The 21,024-nt window shown below is 38.8% G+C and overlaps 1 protein-coding gene across 1 annotated transcript in view; it reads left to right on the top strand.

Moving 5' to 3' along the window:
* LOC135226936 (uncharacterized) overlaps window positions 1-21,024 on the top strand; it is a 430,036-nt gene that overhangs the window by 30,141 nt on the left and 378,871 nt on the right. The window contains exons 3-4 of the mRNA XM_064266617.1: window positions 10,215-10,401; window positions 17,579-17,672. Coding sequence (XP_064122687.1) covers window positions 10,215-10,401; window positions 17,579-17,672 — 281 coding nt within the window. The remainder of the gene's footprint in view (window positions 1-10,214; window positions 10,402-17,578; window positions 17,673-21,024) is intronic.

Below are 21,024 nucleotides of genomic sequence, written 5' to 3'. Positions count from 1 at the left end.
CTGGCATTCTTGTCAGAAATGTAATTACCGAAGCTCATAGGAATTGCCAAGAGAACTCTTTAAAGCTGCTGAGAGTGAAAGCTCACGAAGTACGGGCTGTGGCAACTTCCTTTCTTTTACGAAGAATATGTCCATGAGAAACATTTTAGCAGCAACTTACTGGAGGTGCAATTCAGTATTTGCATCCCATTATTTAAAGGATGTTAGAATAACATTACGATAAATGTTTCTCCTCTTGGACCCTTATGTATCAGCGGATACTATGCTGGGAAATGGAGCAGACGCTGATCCTTAAATTTGTTTTTTTTTAATATTTTTAATAATTAGTTTTAATATTGTTTTTGAGTTGTGGGTTGCTTGAAAGGATGTTCGGGGATGACTCCTTTCAATCGTAGTACTAACCCCAACCCTAAGGATCAGGTGATCGGGATTAGTGTCGTGCTCTATGATCATGCCAATAGGCAAGGTGTTTTGTCATGTAAGTGGATAGGACCCCATTGACAAAGATCCTAAGGTTCTGAAGCGTAAGTGGGTAAGACCCCTGTAACAGACCATCAAGAAACCTTTCTTAGCATGAGGTCACTACCTCGCTGAGGCTCTTGAAGCGATACGGGCTCCTAGGCAGTAGCCATGAAGTCTTTCGCTAACACAGGTAGGAATCAAGGTTTTTAATTTTATTACCTACAACATATGTTGTTTCCTGTCTATTTCAGTAGATTAGCTGTCTCTTACCCTCCGCCAAAGGTGCCAATCAGCTAAGTATATATCTGACAGGTAAGTTGAATGCATAAAAATGTTATTGTCATGATACAATAAAGTTTTATGCATACTTACCTGGCAGATATATACGGTGTATGGCCCACCCGACCTCCCCTCAGGAGACAGGTGGAAGAGAAAATCTGTCTTAGAAAACGGGAATGATCCTATTCCCGCCACCAGCGGCGGGGCGGTAGATCACCTGACCTACCTGTAGAGTTGTGCCGCGAAATTCGAATTTCTATCGGGGACGACGGAGTCTATAGCTAAGTATATATCTGCCAGGTAAGTATGCATAAAAAAAAAAAAAAATAAACTTTATTGTATCATGACAATAACAATTTTTAGCGAAAACGAGAATCCCACAGAAATTCCCTGGCCTAGGTCATTCGAAATCAAAGGAATGTCTAGTCTGTAGGCAGAGAAGCAGAGAGGTCTCTATGCCCTGTTAGAGCTCTGAAGTTCTATCTTCAGAGGAAACGTCAGTTGGGAGGCTCTAGACAAGGTCTTTGGTGCGCGGTCAAAGACCCCACAAGACTGATGTCAAAGAACGCTCTAGCGTTCTTTGTAAGGAACGTCATTACGGACGCTCAAACAAGGTCTGTCCGGACGAACAATTACAACTTCTGAGAGTAAAAGCTCATGAAGTTACGAGCGGTTGCGACGTCTCTCTCGTTTTATAAGAATATGTCACTTAAAAAACATATTAGATACGACATATTGGAGATGCAACTCGGTATTTGCATCACATTACTTGAAAGACGTGCGTGTGACGTATGAGAAGTGCTTTTCTCTAGGTCCTATCGTATCGGCAGATACGATTCTGGGTACGGGAGCCGACACCAATCCTTAGAATGTATATACTGTTCTTCTGTTTGGATATGGTCGAGAATCTCTTCGAACAATGGAGGATTCAGGCTCGCACGGGCGGGGGCCAGTCTATGTTGTTCATTAAGAGAATTTCTCCGTCATATTCAATTAGTTGAGTATAATTTTTTTTTGAAAAATTATGTATGTGTGCGTAGTGGTTTTGAGTTACGGTTGTTGTGACGAGTTCGGGATAACTCGTAACAATCCTTAGTTCTAACACATGGTTAGGATCAGGTGGTCGGGATGGTTGTGTGCTCCTTCATAAGGTGTATTGTCATATAAGTGGATCAGCACCCATTGACAAAGTCCTTTTAGGCTCTGCTGAGTAAGTGGGTAAGACCCCATCGGCAGACCCACAAGAACTCTTGGCCATAGATCACTTATCTCGCTAAAGTTTCTTGAGGTGATGCAGACTACTGGGCAAACACCCACCAAGTCTACCACCTATCAGGTAGGAACCAAGGTTTTATTTATACCTACAACATATGTTGTTTTACCTGTCTATTCCATATAGTAGCTGTCTCTTACCCTCCACCGAAGGGTGCCAATCAGCTATGTATATATCTGACAGGTAAGTTGATTGTATGAAAATGATATTGTTTATGTTACAATAAAGGTTTCATACATACTTACCTGGCAGATATATACAATTAAAGGCCCACCCAGCCTCCCCGCAGGAGACAGGTGGAAGAGAGAAAATATGATAGAAAACGGGGATGGTTCCTAGTCCTGCCACCCTGGGCAGGCCGGTAGATCACCTGACCTACCTGTAGCGAGTGGTCGCGAAATTTGAATTTCTGTCGGGGACGACGGAGTCTTAGCTATGTATATATCTGCCAGGTAAGTATGTATGAAACTTTATTGTAACATAACAATATCATTTTTTCAACACCAACAGTTGTAACTGGGGATACGAATATAGAAAGAAACACTAACACAACAAAGGTTTATTTACAAGCTTACTAACAAAGGTAAATGCAGGATGGTATCTCCTATTTACATAAAAAGATAGAATCTTACACTGCATGAACTGGGGGAACAGTGAGGCAATTCAAATACTTGCTACTCAATTTGGCAATTCGACGCACAGGCTTCATAAATGTAGAGCGGCAATTGCAGTCGTCCTCTTGACTCCGTATTGCAGAAACTAGTCTACTTGAAAGGCAGGAACTCCCCAAAACCTGTAGCAGGACCTTTTCTTCTCTGAAGTCTGCTCGATGTCAAGAAAACACGAGATAATTCGTCCACTCCTGAAGACGACTAGACCAATATCCAACCAACTCCCGAACAACTCTTCTTGTGATCCTTCGTCTCTAGTCTCTCTCTGACGATCTCTGCTGCTGATCTCTCACTGATATTCTGACCAGTGGCTCTTACTGAGGATATCTCTCTGTGACTAACTGGTGATCTCTCTCTTTTACGATCTCTTCCTTCTCTTACGATCACTCCTCTCCAAAGTTCGTTCATCGCATTTATATGGCACTCGGGGGGTGGAGCCCATGGCGAGCGTCACAGACTCCAGGGATTTCTAGAATTTCTTAGATGAATCTAGACGAGGTATTGCATCAGAAATCGCGGCATTTCTCCCGCCACTTAGGCGTGTGTTGCACTCCACAACACGCCCGACGATTCCAGAACAGGCGCGAGAAAAGGGCGCCTCCAACACGGGCGCGAAAACCTCCTTACTGCCGAACTTCTCGAAAATGCGTTCTCCTTTCCTTTATCTTTCTTTGCTAGGAAGCAGTTACCATCACAATCTCCTTCTACCCTCAAGTCCTTGGAGGACAATGTCTCCCCCCTCTCCTCAGCCTTTTTGGGGAGAGACTTGGCGGGTTGGGCCTCCTTCTCAGCAGCAGGAGACCACGGCGTGGGCTGCCTGGACGTCCAGGCAGCCACCTGGCTCGACCTACAGGCCAGTGCAGTGGCCAGATTCGCAACCAACTTGAAGGATGAGGCCGAGTTGGCCCAACTCAGGGAGCTGGTCCTGTTCGGTAGAAGGCCATCGGCTCTTTGACCTCTCAGGTGATCACCCTTGGACTAATGGGGCCCTCTGCAGGAGGGACACCAGGCTAGCCAGATGGCCCAGATGACTTCTGGCAAAAGGACCTTGTGGAGGAGGCCCTGGAGCATTGACAGTAGGCCAGCCAGGACTCCTTCATCTACAGGAGCTCCTCCTTCAGGCACCCAGCTCAGCATAGGGTGCTGGATGCTCCCTGGCCTAGCCAACAGCAGAGGTACAGGGCACAGTGGGCATCCACTAACTGGGAACCAGTCTCCGGAGGTTGAGTATGACAAGGAACTCAGCCCTCCCCCGGGCCCCCACGTCGTCTTCCTCCTCCTACAGACCCAGGTCTTCAGTCTCCCGAAGGGGTCGTTACTGCTCGTATTATAATGAAGTCAAGTGAAAATAGGGAGTGTAAATTGTTGATTTTCTTTACACAAAAACATGTCCCAATGCCATCTATTAAAAAAAGAATAACTAAATTTAGTTCACAACAAGGCATGTTTAATTCATATTTTGATTAAAAAATACCTTGTATGGTGAAGTATAACATTGTCCCACATAAATAGAGTATCTAGAGAATCTTTTATGCTAACTAGAAACAAGAAAATAGCTTTGAATCAAGTTGAATACGGCAAAATAAACTTACCTCGTAATTGCCCTCAGCTGATTTCCAAACCAAAACATTGATTCCCATGTTTGTATGTTATGATACAATAGTACGTACTAATATGAGAATACTTACAATACTATTATTGGATGCAGTGAAGTAAAACATTTTAGAAGATCCATGGGAAAGATGTATACAGTGGACCCCTGTTTAATTCGCTGTTCAGCAATTGCGGATTCAGTTATTCGTGGATTTTTCTGTGATGCATTTTTTGCAATAAATTGTGGGGAAATTAGTAATTTATGTACTTTTTCATTAAAAAAAACTGATTACTGTATTTACATGTTATTTTTGTGACTACATTTGTTATAAATTTATTTTGTCACAAAAATAACATTAATGGGCAGTTTTAAGTGTTTTTAGAGGGGTATTTGGTGTTCCAGCTATTGAAATACAGTTATAACCTGTACCAATTGCAGGTTTTCTGTATTTGCGGGTGGTTGTGGTACCCAACCCCCCCGAATAATGGGGGTCCACTGTATTCTTCATGTTTATATTTTATAATTCATACGATGCTAATATGTGAATATTAAATGCACTAGTTTCGTATCTTGTGTATGATCAAACCCCCTTAAAATTATCTTCAAAATTAAGTCAGCAAAAGTCGCATGATACACAAGTATATGTATACAGGTGCTCTTCATTTAATGACGTACTTGTTTTACAACAACTCTGAATTACGACGGCAACATGAAGAGAGAAAAAAAAAACCATAAAATGGAAATAAAAACATCGCAAAAACATTGCCAATGGTGGCCAAGAGAATGGCTAGTCAGTGCCAATAATCTAGCCTAGCCTAGGTTTTGAAAACCTTGAAATCTAAGGCTAAAACAATAAATAAGGCTTTAATATACTTTGTAAAGAAAAGCTATACAGTTGAACCTCTTAAAGCAGGCATTCTATGGTCCGGGAACTGATGCAGCTGCTATTAGTTCGTTGCCATGCATTGTTTACAACTTCAAGATGCCATATCTTTGTTTTTGTGAGAATAATTAATAATGAAAAGAAAATGTGAATTCTTAGTAATGAAAAGAAAATGTGTGAAGTCAAATATGTTTTTTATATTAACTTGAAAATACATAAATTTTTTCAAATATTCCATTGAGAAATCTCTACCAATTCAATCCTTTTAACCCTTAAACGCCGAAGCGGTAAAAAAAAAAATGTCTCCCATGTGCCGGAGACGTTTCAGAGTCAGCGCGGAAGCGGAAAAAATATTTTTTTAGAAAAATCACAGTGCGCTTAGTTTTAAAGATTAAAGAGTTCATTTTTGGCTCCTTTTTTTGTCATTGCCTGAAGTTTAGTATGCAACCATCAGAAATGAAAAAAATTATCATTATCATATATAAATAATGCGATATATGATAGTGCAAAAACGAAATTTCATATATAATTGTATTCAAATCGCGCTGTGTGCAAAACGGTTAAAGGTAACAAGTTACTTTTTTTTTTCGTTGTAATATAATCTAAATTGCAATCATTTTGGTATATAACTCATTGTAAAACGATAAAAGCAACACAGAGAAAATATTATCACAAAATAATGCATGAATTCGTAACGCGCGGACGTAAACAAATATTTTTTTCAAAAATTCACCATAAATCTAAATATTGTCCTAGAGACTTCCAATTTCTTTCAAAATGAAGACAAATGATTGAATATTACTATACTGTAAGAATATTAGCTTACAAATGCAGTTTTCAACCATATCTGACGAGTTAAAGTTGACCGAATGTCGAATTTTTTTTATATATATTTTTTATATGCAATTATTTCGGGAATAAGAAAAGCTACAACTTTCAAATATTTTTCGTTTTATTCTACATGAAATTGCGCACATTTTCATATATAAAACTCTATGAAATGCCTAATATGAAACGGAGCAAATATTCCGAGAATGGGACATACAGATTTCGGAGATTTGTGGCGAAGAATCCGCGCGCGGAGGGAAGGAAAGTTTTTTTTAAAAATTCACCATAAATTTAAATATTGTGCTAGACTTCGAATTTGTTTCACGATGAAGATAAATGACTGAATATTACTAGACTGTAAGAGTTTTATCTTACAATTGCGTTTTTCGACCATTTCGGTAGAGTCAAATTTGACCGAACGTGGTTTTTTTTCTATTTATCGTGATTTATATGCAAATATTTCAAAAATGAGAAAAGCTACAACCTTCAACTATTTTTTGTTGTATTATACATGAAATTGCGCACATTTTCATATATAAAACTTTGTTTAACGGCTAATTTAAAATGGTGCAAACATTACCACAATCGCACGTATGATTTTTTCGGAAGAGCTACCGCGCGGACGTAAAGAAAATGTTATTGTTTATTTTTTTCATAAATTCACCATAAATCGAAATATTGTGCTAGAGACTTCCAATTTGTTGCAAATGAAGGTATATGCTTGAATATTACAGAATATAAAGCGTTTTAGCTTACAATTGCGTTTTCGACCATTTCGGTAGAGTCAAAATTGACCGAAGGTTGAAAATTTGTCACTTATCATTTTTTATATGAAAATATTTCAAAATTGATAAAATCTACAACCATGGGTTGTTTTTAGTTGTATTGTGCATGAAATTGCGCACATTTTCATATATAAAACTTTATGTAACGGCTAATTTAAAATGGTGCAAACATTACCACAATCGCATGTATGATTTTTTTCGGAAGAGTTACCGCGCGGACGTAAGGAAAAAGTTTTTTCATAAATTCACCATAAATCGAAATATTGTGCTAGAGACTACCAATTAGTTGCAAAATTAAGTTAAATGATTGAATATTACTAAAATATAAGAGTTTTAGCTTACAATTGCGTTTTTCGACCATTTCGGTAGAGTCAAAGTTGACCGAAGGTTGAAATTTTGGCACTTATCGTTATTTATATGAAAATATCTCAAAACTGATAAAAGCTACAATCATGAGTATTTTTTTGTCGTATTCTACATAAAAATGCGCACATTTTCATATATAATACTCCATGTAACGGCTAATTTAAAATGGTAAAAAAATTATGTCAAAGTGACGACATAATTTCAGAGATGTGTCACAGATACTTTTTAGTGCGGCAAGAAAGAAATTCGCGCTTGCGCGGCTGCGTAACTATTGTAAACAAAACAACACCTTGATCCGTGAACTCCCAGCATCCCCCAAGGCGCGTGATTCAAGAGTTTTCGGCTGGTAGGCCTAAAAGTATTTTTCCGCGAATTTTTAAAAAAAACTTTTGTATGTCGACGTAAAATACGTCCAGTCGGCACCCGAGAGACAAAAAATGTCGACGTAAAATACGTCCAGTCGGCGTTTAAGGGTTAATTAAAACAATGAGACATTTGGCACGCAAGAATTCCTTACTCTTAGTATGCTTTAAAGACTTATATGTGATATAGTTTGATAATTTCTTTTAAACAACTGTATCTACATACGTATTCGATGTCACCCATGAGATCAGGTGATACTAGAGGTAAGAAGTGCAAGCGTAAATCTTTAACAATACTAGAAAATGTTTATCCCATTAGTGAATACCTAGTTTAGTGTTCACGTTCCCCAATAGATGAAGTTGTGCTTTGTTTTCGTTTTGACAGCAACATTGAAATGTGGTGTAATCGCTGAAATTCATTCATTGTTTTTTCCATCTCTACCCTCTACAATAAAAATAAATGACTAAGAAACTAAGCGATAATAATGAAATACCAATTTTAGAATATGAAAGTCACTGCTAAATAATGTGCAGACTCTGAGAAAAGTATAGTATATACTGTATTGACTTGGTATTGTATTGTCTTACTAGTAGGCTAGTTCGGGAATGTACACTATTTAAAGAAAATTATATACTATGAAGTTATAAAATGATGAAGTTAAAATATATATGAATAATAAAATGATAAAAAGCATTGTCAGAATTTTGCCAAATAATAGGCTATGTAGGAAACTAGTTCTGTGTATAGTATATGACTGAAAATTAATGCTATTAGTAGAAATAAAGACTACATCGCATTTAACGACGTGGTTGCTGGAACGAAACCCCGTCGTTAAATGAGGAGTACCTGTATACAAAGATATATAAAAGAATAAAATGGTGTGAAAATTTTATTCAACAGCTGTTGTATACAGTTACAGCATTTTGAATGTACTAGTGTACAGGCAGTCCCCGGTTATCGGCAGGGATTCCGTTCTCAGCAGGGTACTATTAAGGGGACCGTCCGCTATGGCAGATGACATGTCAACTTGAAAAAATAAAAAATAGAGTTATTATTTGTATCTATGCAGAAACATGCCGTGCATGCTTTCCAGAAGTTTCAGCCAATTATTTTTACAAATAATGAAGATATAGCAGTTTTTAAATGATGACGTCATCGTAACTGCGTCGTCTTTATGACTGAGTTTGACAGGATCGTTTTTACGTGTTTATTTTTGCGTATATACAGCGATTTTTTCAGATTTTTTCGAAATTCTTGTACATCTGGTAGCAATGAACGGTAGTGTGAGAGCTGCTCAGAGCGGTATAGGCGAGACTCAGAGAATGACTCAGTTACCCCACAGACGTCAAAGGAGTTGCATGCTTATGCACTTGCGTTTGGTTACTAGCTGTTTACGTTGTTTTTATAACTTCTTAGTGAATTTATAGCAATGCCGAAGTTACTTAAGATCAAGAAGGCTACTCAGCAACTAAGGCTAGCAAAATTAGCGAAGGCCAGGAGTGTGCTGAAAGAAAAACACGAAAATTCATTGTTATCACCTCCCTCATTATCTCGTGTCACGCCGTCAACATCATTATCTTATGTCATGCTTAGGGTATTAATACCACTTTTAGGGGGAGGGCCAGAATCCTTGATGTAGAAATCAACAATAAAAGTATAAGTGAAGTAATTATAATAATGTTTTTTTGACTTTTCTAAGAAAAAAGCAAAAATTTATATAGCAAATCTTTGGTAGCCATTACTCAGTTATTTGTTATCCAATTTTAGAGAGAAAGATACCATTGGAAAGAGGAATAAAAATCCCATAATTCTTTGTGAGCCAATTTTTTCTTTCTTTTTTTTAAAATTTTTTTTAGTGTCTAGACAAAAAAAAATTAAGAAAAATTCATAAAATAAATAAAAAATCAAAATTCTGTTCTCATAGAATTATTCCGTATATAAAGTACTTTTTACGGTATGATTTTCAATACAACTTATGTCATATTAGCGGAGAAATCACTACCTAATTTTTTTTTTAAATAATAGTTTTTGCTAATAAAACTGAAAGTTTTTGCTCAAATGACTTGAAATTTTTGTATGATGAAGGTATTATATACATCTAAAACATATATGGAAATTATGTATTTTGTATTAAAAAAAAAATAAAAAAAAAAAAATACAAAACATAGCGGACGGTCCCCTTAAGCAAAAACCGCCATTGCCTGTAACTCAGTTGCTTATGGTGCCTCCATTAGCTATGTGATTGCGCCTTAACTCCATTATCGCCAATAACCAAAACTCAGCCTGTTATGGCCCCATAAATCGCCGATTCTATGGCTCTATGTAGACAAGCACCATAAAACCGGATTGCCAATAACCGAATCCGCCAATAACTGAATCCGCCAAAAACCGAATCCGCCAAAAACCGAATCCGCCAAGAACTGAATCCGCCAATAACCGAATCTGCCAATAATCGGGGACTGGCTGTAATCACATGGTCTTCTAATGTTGTCAAATTTCATGTGATACATAGTTTACATTATCAAAGTTGATTGAAGGACACCAATTTATTTTTAAAAAATAATCAATATGAAGTTATTTATTTTTACTGTACAATGGTCTATTTTATAAATTTTACATGAAATTATAGTTTTAAAAATTATGGGTTAATGCCTTGAAGTATCTTTAATTAGAATTAGAATTGAAAAATTGTTCTGCACTTGGCTTTCAGGTCAGAAGGCTTGCCTACATATCCATGGTGTTTTCCCATACATTTTGGTACCCTACGATGGATCTGAAAGCCTCACGCGACTGCCTTACACACTTGCTGCAGGAGTTGACAGAGCACTTAATATTGCTCTTGGTCGTGCCTCATCCAACACACAATACGTTTATAAGATCATGCCTGTTTCTGGAATGTGAGTATGAGCACCAGGCTTAGTTTGTTTTTAATACATTGTCTATGCTCTTTGGACTGATCAGTGTTAAAATTTTTCAGTACTATAGTTTATCTACATTCCTTGAACAATGTTAATAATTTAACTCACCCTTCTAGGATAAAAATAAACCCTTCTAGGATAAAAATAAACCAAAAAGTTTAAGAAGTTTTAAGAGAAAATGAAAAATATTTGTTCAAAAATTTTTCATTTTCTCTGAAAACTTTTTGCAAAATATGCAATTTTTTCATCTTGAATGACTATTGTAGCTTTAACATTATGTTGTGAATTATATGGCAGTTTGTTAGTAACTTTGCAAAACCTTCCAACTGTGTCTTTTCATTTAGCTATTATTTATTGGGCAAATCTGTAGTATGCCTCAGTCTTTTCATATTAATATTACTTGTTAAGAAGTAAAGGTTGTAAGCTACTATATTTATTCTCGTATTGTTTTTATTAACCATACAGGCAGTCCCTGTTTATCAGCAATGGTTCCTTTCCGGCGGGTTGATGATAAGCAAAAATTGCCTTTACTAATAATTGAAAATTGGCAATTTTTGTGGTTTATCAGTGCCGGTAACTGGTCAATTGTGCCTCTTATGTATTATCGATGCCAGTACTCTATCATCAGCGATGATAACGATAACTGGAAATCATGATTTTCTGCTATTTTCTGCGCTAGACAAACGGCATAAAATGGATTCCTGATAAGTAGTGACTGCCTGTACTTGGTATATGTTTTTAAGTGAGAGTTGAGCATATTCTAAAAGCTGACATATTTACATGCTTTACATTATTTAGGTTGCTGAGGAACTTACATGAACAAATTTTAATTTGCTTAGCAAAAATAGTAATAGTGAGCACCTGGTCCAACTGGTGCAGTTGGTATTACCTGGATATGGGCTACAGGCTCAGGTTATGAGCATCTGCTCCTGTGTAGATTTACACAAATGTAGTCAAAGGCTAGATTGAAAATAGAAAATTGTAAATTGTGGCCTTACTCCAGTTGAGTACTAGAAATTATTGGCAGTGGAAAGATGCATAGGGTAAAGGTATTGAGAGCTTTGTTGTCTTGATTTCAGTTCTTGTTAAATGTAGCTGGCAGTGCCAGGGGTCATTGGCCATAATCAGCTAGGAACTCTCAAATCTTCAATGGATTTTGCTACATTAATGAATAGAGAAAGTTTATAAATGGTCCTACTGCTAGGCAAATGGTGTTGCTAAAAAGTGCACTAAGAATAAATTGAAAATATGAAATTTGAATACAAGAACCCTGAATATAATTGAAAAGAGGTTACTGATCGAAAATGGATAAGGATGTGGTTAAAGTATGATTCATAGTGCAAAGGATTGGAAAAAAGCTGTGGGATGGAGTTGATGTGTATATTTTTCCCGGAAGAGCATGTGGTATTGGTAGATGAGTAGTCATGCTCTTACCACCAAATGCAGAAAATGCTACGATTTGCTTGAGAACAGTTAAGGGGAAATTACTGCTTGTGAGCGAGATTTAAATCAAAACATTGCATTTTGCGTTTGTACCTTCAAAAATGCAATCCAGAAGCTTTTATTTAGTTATATTCCTTTGCTTGAGCTGGGAACAGGTATTGAAACTTGGTAACAGGTTGGTTAATTGGTGGCAGGCAGGTGATTGGGAGGTCCCCCACTCACATGCCATAAGTCAGCACTTTTTCTGTGACCATCATTGGGTACAGACATTTGCTTTTTTCTAATTGGCTGTGTTGTTGAAGTTGCTTTTTCCTTGTTCCTGTCTGTATGGTGTCCCAATCTTGTTTTGTAAGATTGATGTTAATGAGTGAACACAGCAGGTTTATGGTTATTCATGCCCTCTTGTGTTAGTGAATTCTCATCTTGTGTTTGTTCTCAGGGGTAGGACCTGCAATCCTGAGATTCTGTGCTGAGATTGTGCTGTCTTGTCTCCATTACAGTGGAAGAGGTGTAGCAAAGAAAAGAAAAAAAAAGAAGCTAAGGAAGGTCTAAAGATTTTTGCTTGTCTCTTAAGAAGGGCAATTACACCTCTTTTGACATCACTGAATCTTTTCCCTATTACTCCTGATAATTATGTGTGTGTGTGTAAAGGTAGACAACCAGAACATGCTCTACAATTGTGACAGACCAAGTGCACATGCAAAGCTGTCTCCAGGTGAAACTGGCAAAACTGTTTCACTGGCTATTCCTGGAATGACTGCATTATCAGAATACTTGCAGATGAAGTGACCATTCCGTGTTATTCTGGGCGACTTCTCTTTTACCCTTTCCCTGGACTACTTACGTTTGGCTGTGGAATTTCTTGATCCTGATGCTACTGCTGCTGTTTCTGTGTAGATCAATCTTATTGCTAAGACTTTAGTGCCCACCCTCTGTGTTGGAGATACCGTTTTGGTATCAAACACAGGATGTAGTCCTTTGATGTTGCTATTTGCTTTGATCATGAATTCTGTTGTAGAAGAGGTGAGTAAGGCTCATGAAGGGGAAGAAATACAAATATATTTTTCCTCATTTGTGCTCTTGTCAAGCTCTTCCTCATCTTTGAGTGATCTAAACAAACACACTAGGAGATAATTCTTTCTTCTTTTCAAATTACGGACCCCAGGAAATTATGAACATGGTTGCTGACTTTAAGTGGCATACCAAGGTTGTTTGGCATAGGTTTTACTGCAAATTGAGCTCTGAAATTCTGATAATGGACATTGGTTGAAGTGGATGAGAGCAAATCAGGCAAGAGGAAGTTTAATCTAGCATTGACCGAGACTCGTTTAAAATTTTCATCCAGGTTGTTCCAGATGGTTTGGCTGAAACTACTCCCATTACTGCTAGACAGTATATTTCCAGAAACCATGAGGGTATCAGATTGCTGGAAGATATTATAGTATTGTCTCAGAATTTATTTTTTTTAATTGTTACCATTAAATTTTGAGTTTGGATGATGTGAAAGCTCATGCTAACTAGTATATAGAATTGCAGTGGCATGTTCTTGGAAGGAGCCTGCTACCAAAACTGCTACCCAGAAAGTACTGTATGAAAGTTATTATTCTTGGTACTTTGTTAGAGAGTGGTATCTGGACAAGTCATTGAGTAAATTTTGGCCATTCTTTGAATTATTATTCAAATGTCTACCTGCTCGAAGTTCTCCCAACATCCCTCTTAATTATTTCCATTATCTTGTGCTCTTCCCTTACCACTTTATTGACCAAGTCAGTCCCATCTGAAGGAGAAGATGCCACTTTCAGAATGTGTAGGGAGTTGTTAGAGCCCATAGAATTCAACATTGTATTTTGCATTCTTCATGTCTAGTGGTAAAAATGCTTTGCTCAGTATTGACTTTTGTCGTCTTCTGATGTTATTTACCCAACCTTCTGTTTGTCTAGTATATACCCCTTTCTTTTTCTTTTTTTTTCCTCTGGTCAGCATCAACAGCCAGTTTTTCCTTTTTTTTTTCCTCTGGTCAGCATCAACAGCCAGTTTTTCCTTATATGTATTCTATCTCTTACCCGGGAGTAAGGTAAGTCATGGCTCTTTAGTTTAGGTTGAAGGTTGGTTGGGTCAGGATGAATTCCTCTGAAATAGCTATTCGCGGTCTCACAATTCGCAGACCCCTATTCATGGATTTCTCTATGGAACATATATACACATTATTCACAGAAAATGTGCTTATTTGCTGTATTTTTCAGCAAGAAAAATTCATCAATTACTGTATTTTCAAATTTTCATGCCAAAGTACATATTTGTGGTAAAATGTTTAAAGTATGTACTCAGGTAGTATAAGCATTATTTTTATAGGGTGTGTGTGTGTGTGTGTATTTTTTTTTCTTTTTTTTTTTAAATTATCAAAATGGGCAGTTATAAATGATTTTAAAGGGCTTTTAAGTATTCACAAATTTTAGCTATGGTGGGGTTGGGGGTTGTGGTACACATCTCTTGCAAATACTGGCCTGACTTCAATACTATCATTGTAAGGTTGCGGTAGCATATGCTCAAGCACTTTAATGTGTACTAGTTGTATCACAGAAACTTTGGATATGGGGTGAGACTTGGACACAATAAAGAATGATAAGGGAGGTAAAAGTAAAAAAATATCATGCAGTGGATTAAGTATGCAAGATAATATGTAATAACTACTCAAATCTAGAAAATTAAGTTGAATGAAGTGCAGGAAGAGATAAATGCATGGAAAAACTGGCTGTTGATGCTGACAGTTGAGTATTTTTAGGGATTAAAATTGGTGTTGGTGTAGATTACATAATTGATATGATATATCCATAAGGAAAAAGAAGAAAGCTGCCTATACCAGTAAAAAAGAAGGGTGGGTAATTAAATGACTTCAGAAGATGACAAAAGACAACACAGGGCAAAACATTTTTATGAAGTCGTGAATAATAGATGTGATGGGGTACTTGGATTTATATATTTTCTTTATTGTAGGATTTCTTCCACTCCCACCTCAGTTCAATTTTCCCCAATATCTCTGGTTTTCCCTCTCCCAGAATTTGCCTTGCCTTCTGACCCCCACCATTCCCCTTGTTTATTCCCTATTCCCTCAAATATTCTTTTCATTATTTGTGACACTGTTTTATATTCCAACTTTCCTTAACCACAAGCTGCCAATACCATATGTTTTTTATTTTATGTGAGGTTTGCTTATTCCAGTACATGAAAACCCTTAGTGTCTCCTTCAAGGATGCTTTTCCCCATCACTGTGTTACACACTGATTCTGCCTTTTCATACCTGATTAAAAAATCTCTCATCTTTTCACTAGATTCTCTTCCTATATTCAAATAGTTTTTCATTTGACTGTAATTCTCCATTAACGTATCTTTTAGATAAATTTCATCTAGTTTGAAGAGAATTATCTTTTAACCCTCTTTTTCCTTAAGTTCTTCTCTATCAATTCCTTCTGTTATTTGTAAGGCTTTCCCTTTTAAGCTCATTCATATCTTCTCTATCCCCCGGATATTTCACTTCTCTACACACCACAAGCCAGTCTTCGGCTTGTCCTCTCCTGCCTTTATACTCGCCCTGTATCCTGCTAAATTTTGGACAATCCCCTGTTCCATATTATCTCCCTTTGTTCACTATCTGATCCGTCCATCTTTAATCGACCATGTTCTGCAACTAGTTTGAATAGTTTCTTAACATAATTTTTCTTATATGCAACAGTCATCCAATCTACCCACCTGTTCAAGTTCCTCGGTCCCATTATAATCCAGCTTAAGTCTTTGAACAACACCACAACAAGACTTACAACCCACAAATTCCTATAAGACAGAAGAACTCTCTCCTACCAGACCAAACATGTTCTGTCCGCTCTGTTTTGTTTACATTTCCACGCCACACCTCCGTTATCTTGTCTTCTATGATGTCACATCCTATAAGCTCACAACACAATGTAAACACATTAAAACATTTTCTAAAATCAAACACATGTTTCCCATACATTGCAGAATGCATACATTTCATCAATACAGAAAATAAAAATAAAATTGAGACTGACTAAACAGATATATAATTAATATGGGCCATGTTTTCCCATCTGTGCTTATGGGAACAGAGAATAAATACCTTCTTTTCCAACAGGTGACATCATCTTCAGTGGGTTATGTCTTCAGCATTTTGCATCACTTGAAAATTGAAGGTATCTATTTTTGCAGGGATACAAAAATAAGAAAAATGAATGATAAGGTTATAACTTTATTTATTCAATATATAATGTAAAGTCATAGAGAGTATAAACAGAAATATATTTTATATTTACAAATATGGCAGTCCCCGGGTTAAGGTGGGGGATCCGTTCCTGGCTGGGGTACAGTGCTGTAAAGCAGGTTAACAGCGCCATGAGGCAAGCATCTTAGTCTGGAACTACTTAACCCGAACCTGATATAACGTGGGGACTGCCTTAATATCGCTACTGTCTCTAGAATGACTTGACATACCGGTGGTACAGGACGCAAAAACTCAATACAGGCAGTACCCAGGTTATGACGGGGGTTCCATTCTTGAGACGCGTCGTAAGCCAGAACATCGTCAAAAATCCTAAGAAAACCTTACTTTTAATGCTTTGGGTCCATTGAAAACTATGTAAACTGCATTTTTATGGCATTTTTCATAAAAAAAACCTTCAAATATTGATAATTTTACATTTTTGGTGTCGTATTTCATCTGCCAGATGAGCGTTGTAGGCGTCGTAATCCTGGAAATAATGTCTGATGAATATAATTGAAAAGCGTCATAACCTCGGAATGTAAACCGAGACCGTCGTAACCCGGGGAGCTCCAAGGTTAAGGCACTTTTCAATTATATACATCAGAAATTATTTCCAGCGTTACAACACATGTTCCAGGGTTGTGACGCCTACAATGCTGATCTGGCAGAAGAAATATGACACCAAAAATGCAAAATAATTGGTATTTGAAGGGTTTTTTTTTAAGGAAAATGCACCCAAAGCATTAAAAGGAAGGTTTTCTTTGGATTTTTGACAATTTTCCGGCTTATGACGATTTTTGGTTTACGATACGTCTCAAGAACGGAACCTCTGTCGTACCTGGGAATTGCCTGTACAGTGTTCCCCCTTATTCACAGGGAAGCGTACCAGACACCCCCCCCACGCGAATAGTTGAAACTCCTATATACATGTTTAACACTCCCTATGTTGTTATGTGAAACTCACTAAATATTTTTATACCTTGTTTTTTTTTAATAGTGTTGTCACAAAAAGTGCATTTTATGGTGAAATTGATAAAAAAAAAAAACCAGGAGTTTGAGGATATTCCCATAGAAAAATATCGCGAATAGGCAAATTTTCTGCAAAAAATGGGGCCATGTGTTCCAGAGAGAAGTCTGCGAATACGGCAGGTTCACTGTTTACATTAGATATTTGTGATTTGTACCATGTGAGCTGGCACTTTTACTGTTTTAAAACATTCTGTGGTATTGGATAATAACACCTACCATTGCTCAGAGTGATGGCAGATGCCTTACTAAAACTGTGTGGGCAGGAAGGTATTCGCAACAAGCAATTTGTACCATATACAGAAATGTGGGGAATGTGTTAAGTGTATATGTCTGGTATTGAAAGACCAGATAAGGTATTTTTTGGAGAAATGTTTATTGTTTTGTGTATTATTAATCTTAAATTATTTTCAGACCATTTTATGGGTATCATGCTAAAGAACATCAATTTCTCAAAATCTTCTTCTACAATCCTGCTGTAGTGAAAAAAGCAGCTGAATTATTGCAGGTTGGTATCATGGTCTTTGTATTTTCTAGTTAGCTGTGTTTAAATCATGACATTATTTGTAAAGCAGTACATAATTGCTGTATTTATAACATACTAATAATTGTAAGGTTGAATTGTAATTAAAGAGGTACAGAGTAATTGTTAGAAAAGTTATGATTTTGAAGTCTTAACCTGTAGCTTTTATTACCGATAAAAGCTACAAGTTAAGACTATAGCTTTTATTGTGATTATTTCTCATTAAAAATTTTGGAATTTTGATGATGTTGCTTTATGATTTACTTTTGCTCTCATTAGTGAAGGATCTAATGAAGTTATGTTCTTGTTTCTGCAGTAGTATAGTATTCATTCACTTCTGTATGTTTAGTAGAGTAAAAGAAATAAGCATTTTTCTTCATTTTGTGCGTGTGTGTGTGTGTGTGTGTGTGTGTGTGTGGGGGGGTTGGGTGGGGGGTGGGTGTGTGTGGGTGGGGCGCATGCAATTCTTGCCAGTAAAGTTTGTTTCCTTCAGGTTAGTCCTTTGTTGTGGGTGTAGATTGTGGAGAAGTTAAATGGTTGAGAATAAATTATTATCGTAAAACTTTGCTTTGTTAATAATTTTTACATATAACTACAATCTTATGCACTCATTCAAATCTTAATATCCTTACTAAGTACAGTAGTACCTCAGACTTCGAACTTAATCTGTTCCAGAAGGCTGTTTGAAGTATGATATGTTTGAAATATGAAACAAATATCCCCATAAAAAATAAAGGGAATCAGGATAATTTGTTCCAACCAACCCAAAAAGTCCCCCTTTTCATATTTTTTCTGTTATTAATTGAAGTTAAATTAAGAGTAAAAGTAAAATAATGAAACATTACATATAGAATAAAAAACATTTGTTCCGACACGGCATACAAACCTTCGGTCCTTTACAATAGGAAGGTACTAGCGGCAGCTGGATAGGTCGTAAGCTTTCGAACAAGGGGTTCGGTAGTTAACTGCTTGTCCGACAGGCGCGCGCGCGCGACTGGGAGGTAAACAAATCACTTTTGCTTTCGGCCTGCTGGCGTGTGGACGTGTATCATCGCTCTCTGCCCGCTTCATCGTCGTTTGCTTTCGCATGATTGTGTTTTTCTTTTCTAATTATCTAGTGAAACTGAATTGTAAGTACAATCATTTCATTGAATTCAATTGTGAATTAAAGGATCTTGGTGTCACCACGCCCTCCGATTACCCGAGTGCCGGGACTGAAGGGCGTAAGTGCGGGAATTCATTTTCCCAGAATGATCCTCGTATTGTGTATGCTCGGTGCCGAGGGCGGGAGCGCTCGCTCCGAGCGTAGATTGGGTTGGAAATGTGTAGATGAAAATCGTAAGTAAGTGCTCTTTTCATTTATATTTTTTTTTGACCTGTATGCCCGTTGCCGAACGAATGCGCTCGGCACGGAAACTTATTCAGTATGGAAGTGGAATCGCAAGTACAGTATTCTTTTTCATTTTCATATATTATTTTGATTGTAGCAATACTCAATTTGGTTCAGTTTCCGAGCTTACCCGGAAATTGATCCTTCCCCCCTTTTTATTTGAATGAAGTGAAATCGCAAGTGCAGTTCTTTTTCATTTTCATTTTTTATTGAGATTGCATTGTTTACTGGGATCAATGTTTCCGCTATTCCCGGGAATTGATCCTTCCCCTTTTTATTTGTATGAAGTGAAATCGCAAGCGCAGTAGTCTTTTCATTTTCATATATTTGTTGATTGCATCAATTCATTATGGATCAAGGTTTCCAGAAACCTTGATCCATAAAGGTAAGGAATGAATCCTTTCACCCTTGCGCTCGGTACCGAGGGCGCAATTGCGCTCGATCCGAGCCCTTATTCATTGTGAAGTGATTCGTTTTGCTAGATGCATTTTCATTTTATTACTTATTATTGATTGCATCAATATTTATTTGGTTCAAGTTCCGCTCAGTCAGGGAATTGATCCTTATGCCCTTGCATTCGGGCCGATGGCACGATTGCTCTCGGGCTCTGATTTTGTTGTTGGGTACATGGGTACTGTGCGGGGGTGGGGTGGGGAACGAGAACCCCCCCCGCTCAGTTCCCACAGATGGCTCTTCCCCTTGAGGGGGGGAGGTTATCGGCGTTCTTCTCCTCGCCCGATCCGTCGAGCGCGGGGAAGGGCGCTCGGTGCCCGTTGTACATTTGTATTAGGGGTCTTCCACTCGTTCGGAGAGGGCTCACCCCCCCGCGCGAGGGGACTTCCCCCCCACTAATCGCTACTTCTGTTATTTCCTCAGGTGCTACTGCCACGAGGGTGACCTTGGTGAGGTATGGGCGTCCTTCCAATTGCAGGGCGTGCTAGTGTCCAGGGGCTGCGGTTCTTGTCTGGGCCTACTGCGGTCACCCATGGAGTGGTGACCACGCAACCAGGTGACGACGTCCCTCCTCACCTGGTGTACTCGCCTCACGTGGTAACAGTCTTGCCTACAGCCGCTGTGAAGTGCCGTTCGCCGTATTGAGAGGGGGGCGTGCCGCCGCCGCTCGTGGTTGCCGCGCTGCAGCGACCACACTTCCGCTGCCCTAGAGCGCGCCCCTGGACCTGCCGCCGGTACCAGGATGTTGCTGGCTGCTGCTCCACTTCTGTGTTTCCTGTGCTGCCATGCCGTACCTGTCCTTTAACCGATGCTGGGCTTACTGTCCATGCAGTTGCTGCGCTGGCTGTCCCTGCCGTTGCTGCACTGGCTGTCCCTGCCGTTGCTGCGCTGGCTGTCCCTACCGATGCTGTGCTGGCTGTGCCTGCTGTTCCTGAGATGCCCATACCTGCTGATGTCGTACCCTGTTCGTGGTGGTACTACCCCAACAGACTTTGGTCTGTCTGTACAGGTGCGTCCGGGCCCTGTAGCTTCGGCTACAGCAGCCCCGGCTCCGCCCTGGATAGCAGATCTTACGTCTGTCCTGAGGAAGCTGACGAAGAAGAGGAGGAAGGTGTCGTCGTCGTCGTCTTCATCTTCTTCATCGTCGTCGGCTGCCGCCTCTTCCCCTTCGACTTCTAGGGCTTCACAGCCGAGGAAGAAGAAGGTTGCCTCCTCCCTCCTAAGAAGTCTCCCTCGGGAGCTTCTCGGGACCCGTCTCACCTCGGTGGGACGGGAGGGTTCCTTCCGCTGGTCCTCCTGCTCCTTCGGGAGCGGGGCCCGCTCTTCTTCCGCAAGGAAGAAGACTACGGGGACCAGAGGGGTACCGGCTAACACCGGTACTTCCTCGCCTGGTGTCAGTGGTTCTGCCACTGCATCAGGGTCCGTCTCGGCCTCTCGTTCGCGGGAGGTACCGAGTGTACGGTCGCCTACCAGCGACCGTGCAGCCAGGAACCA

Source organism: Macrobrachium nipponense, chromosome 15, assembly GCF_015104395.2.
Source record: "Macrobrachium nipponense isolate FS-2020 chromosome 15, ASM1510439v2, whole genome shotgun sequence".
Taxonomy (NCBI): Eukaryota; Metazoa; Arthropoda; class Malacostraca; order Decapoda; family Palaemonidae; genus Macrobrachium; species Macrobrachium nipponense.
The sequence above is the reverse complement of the archived record's forward strand: the minus strand, read 5'-3'. Positions and strand labels throughout refer to the sequence as shown.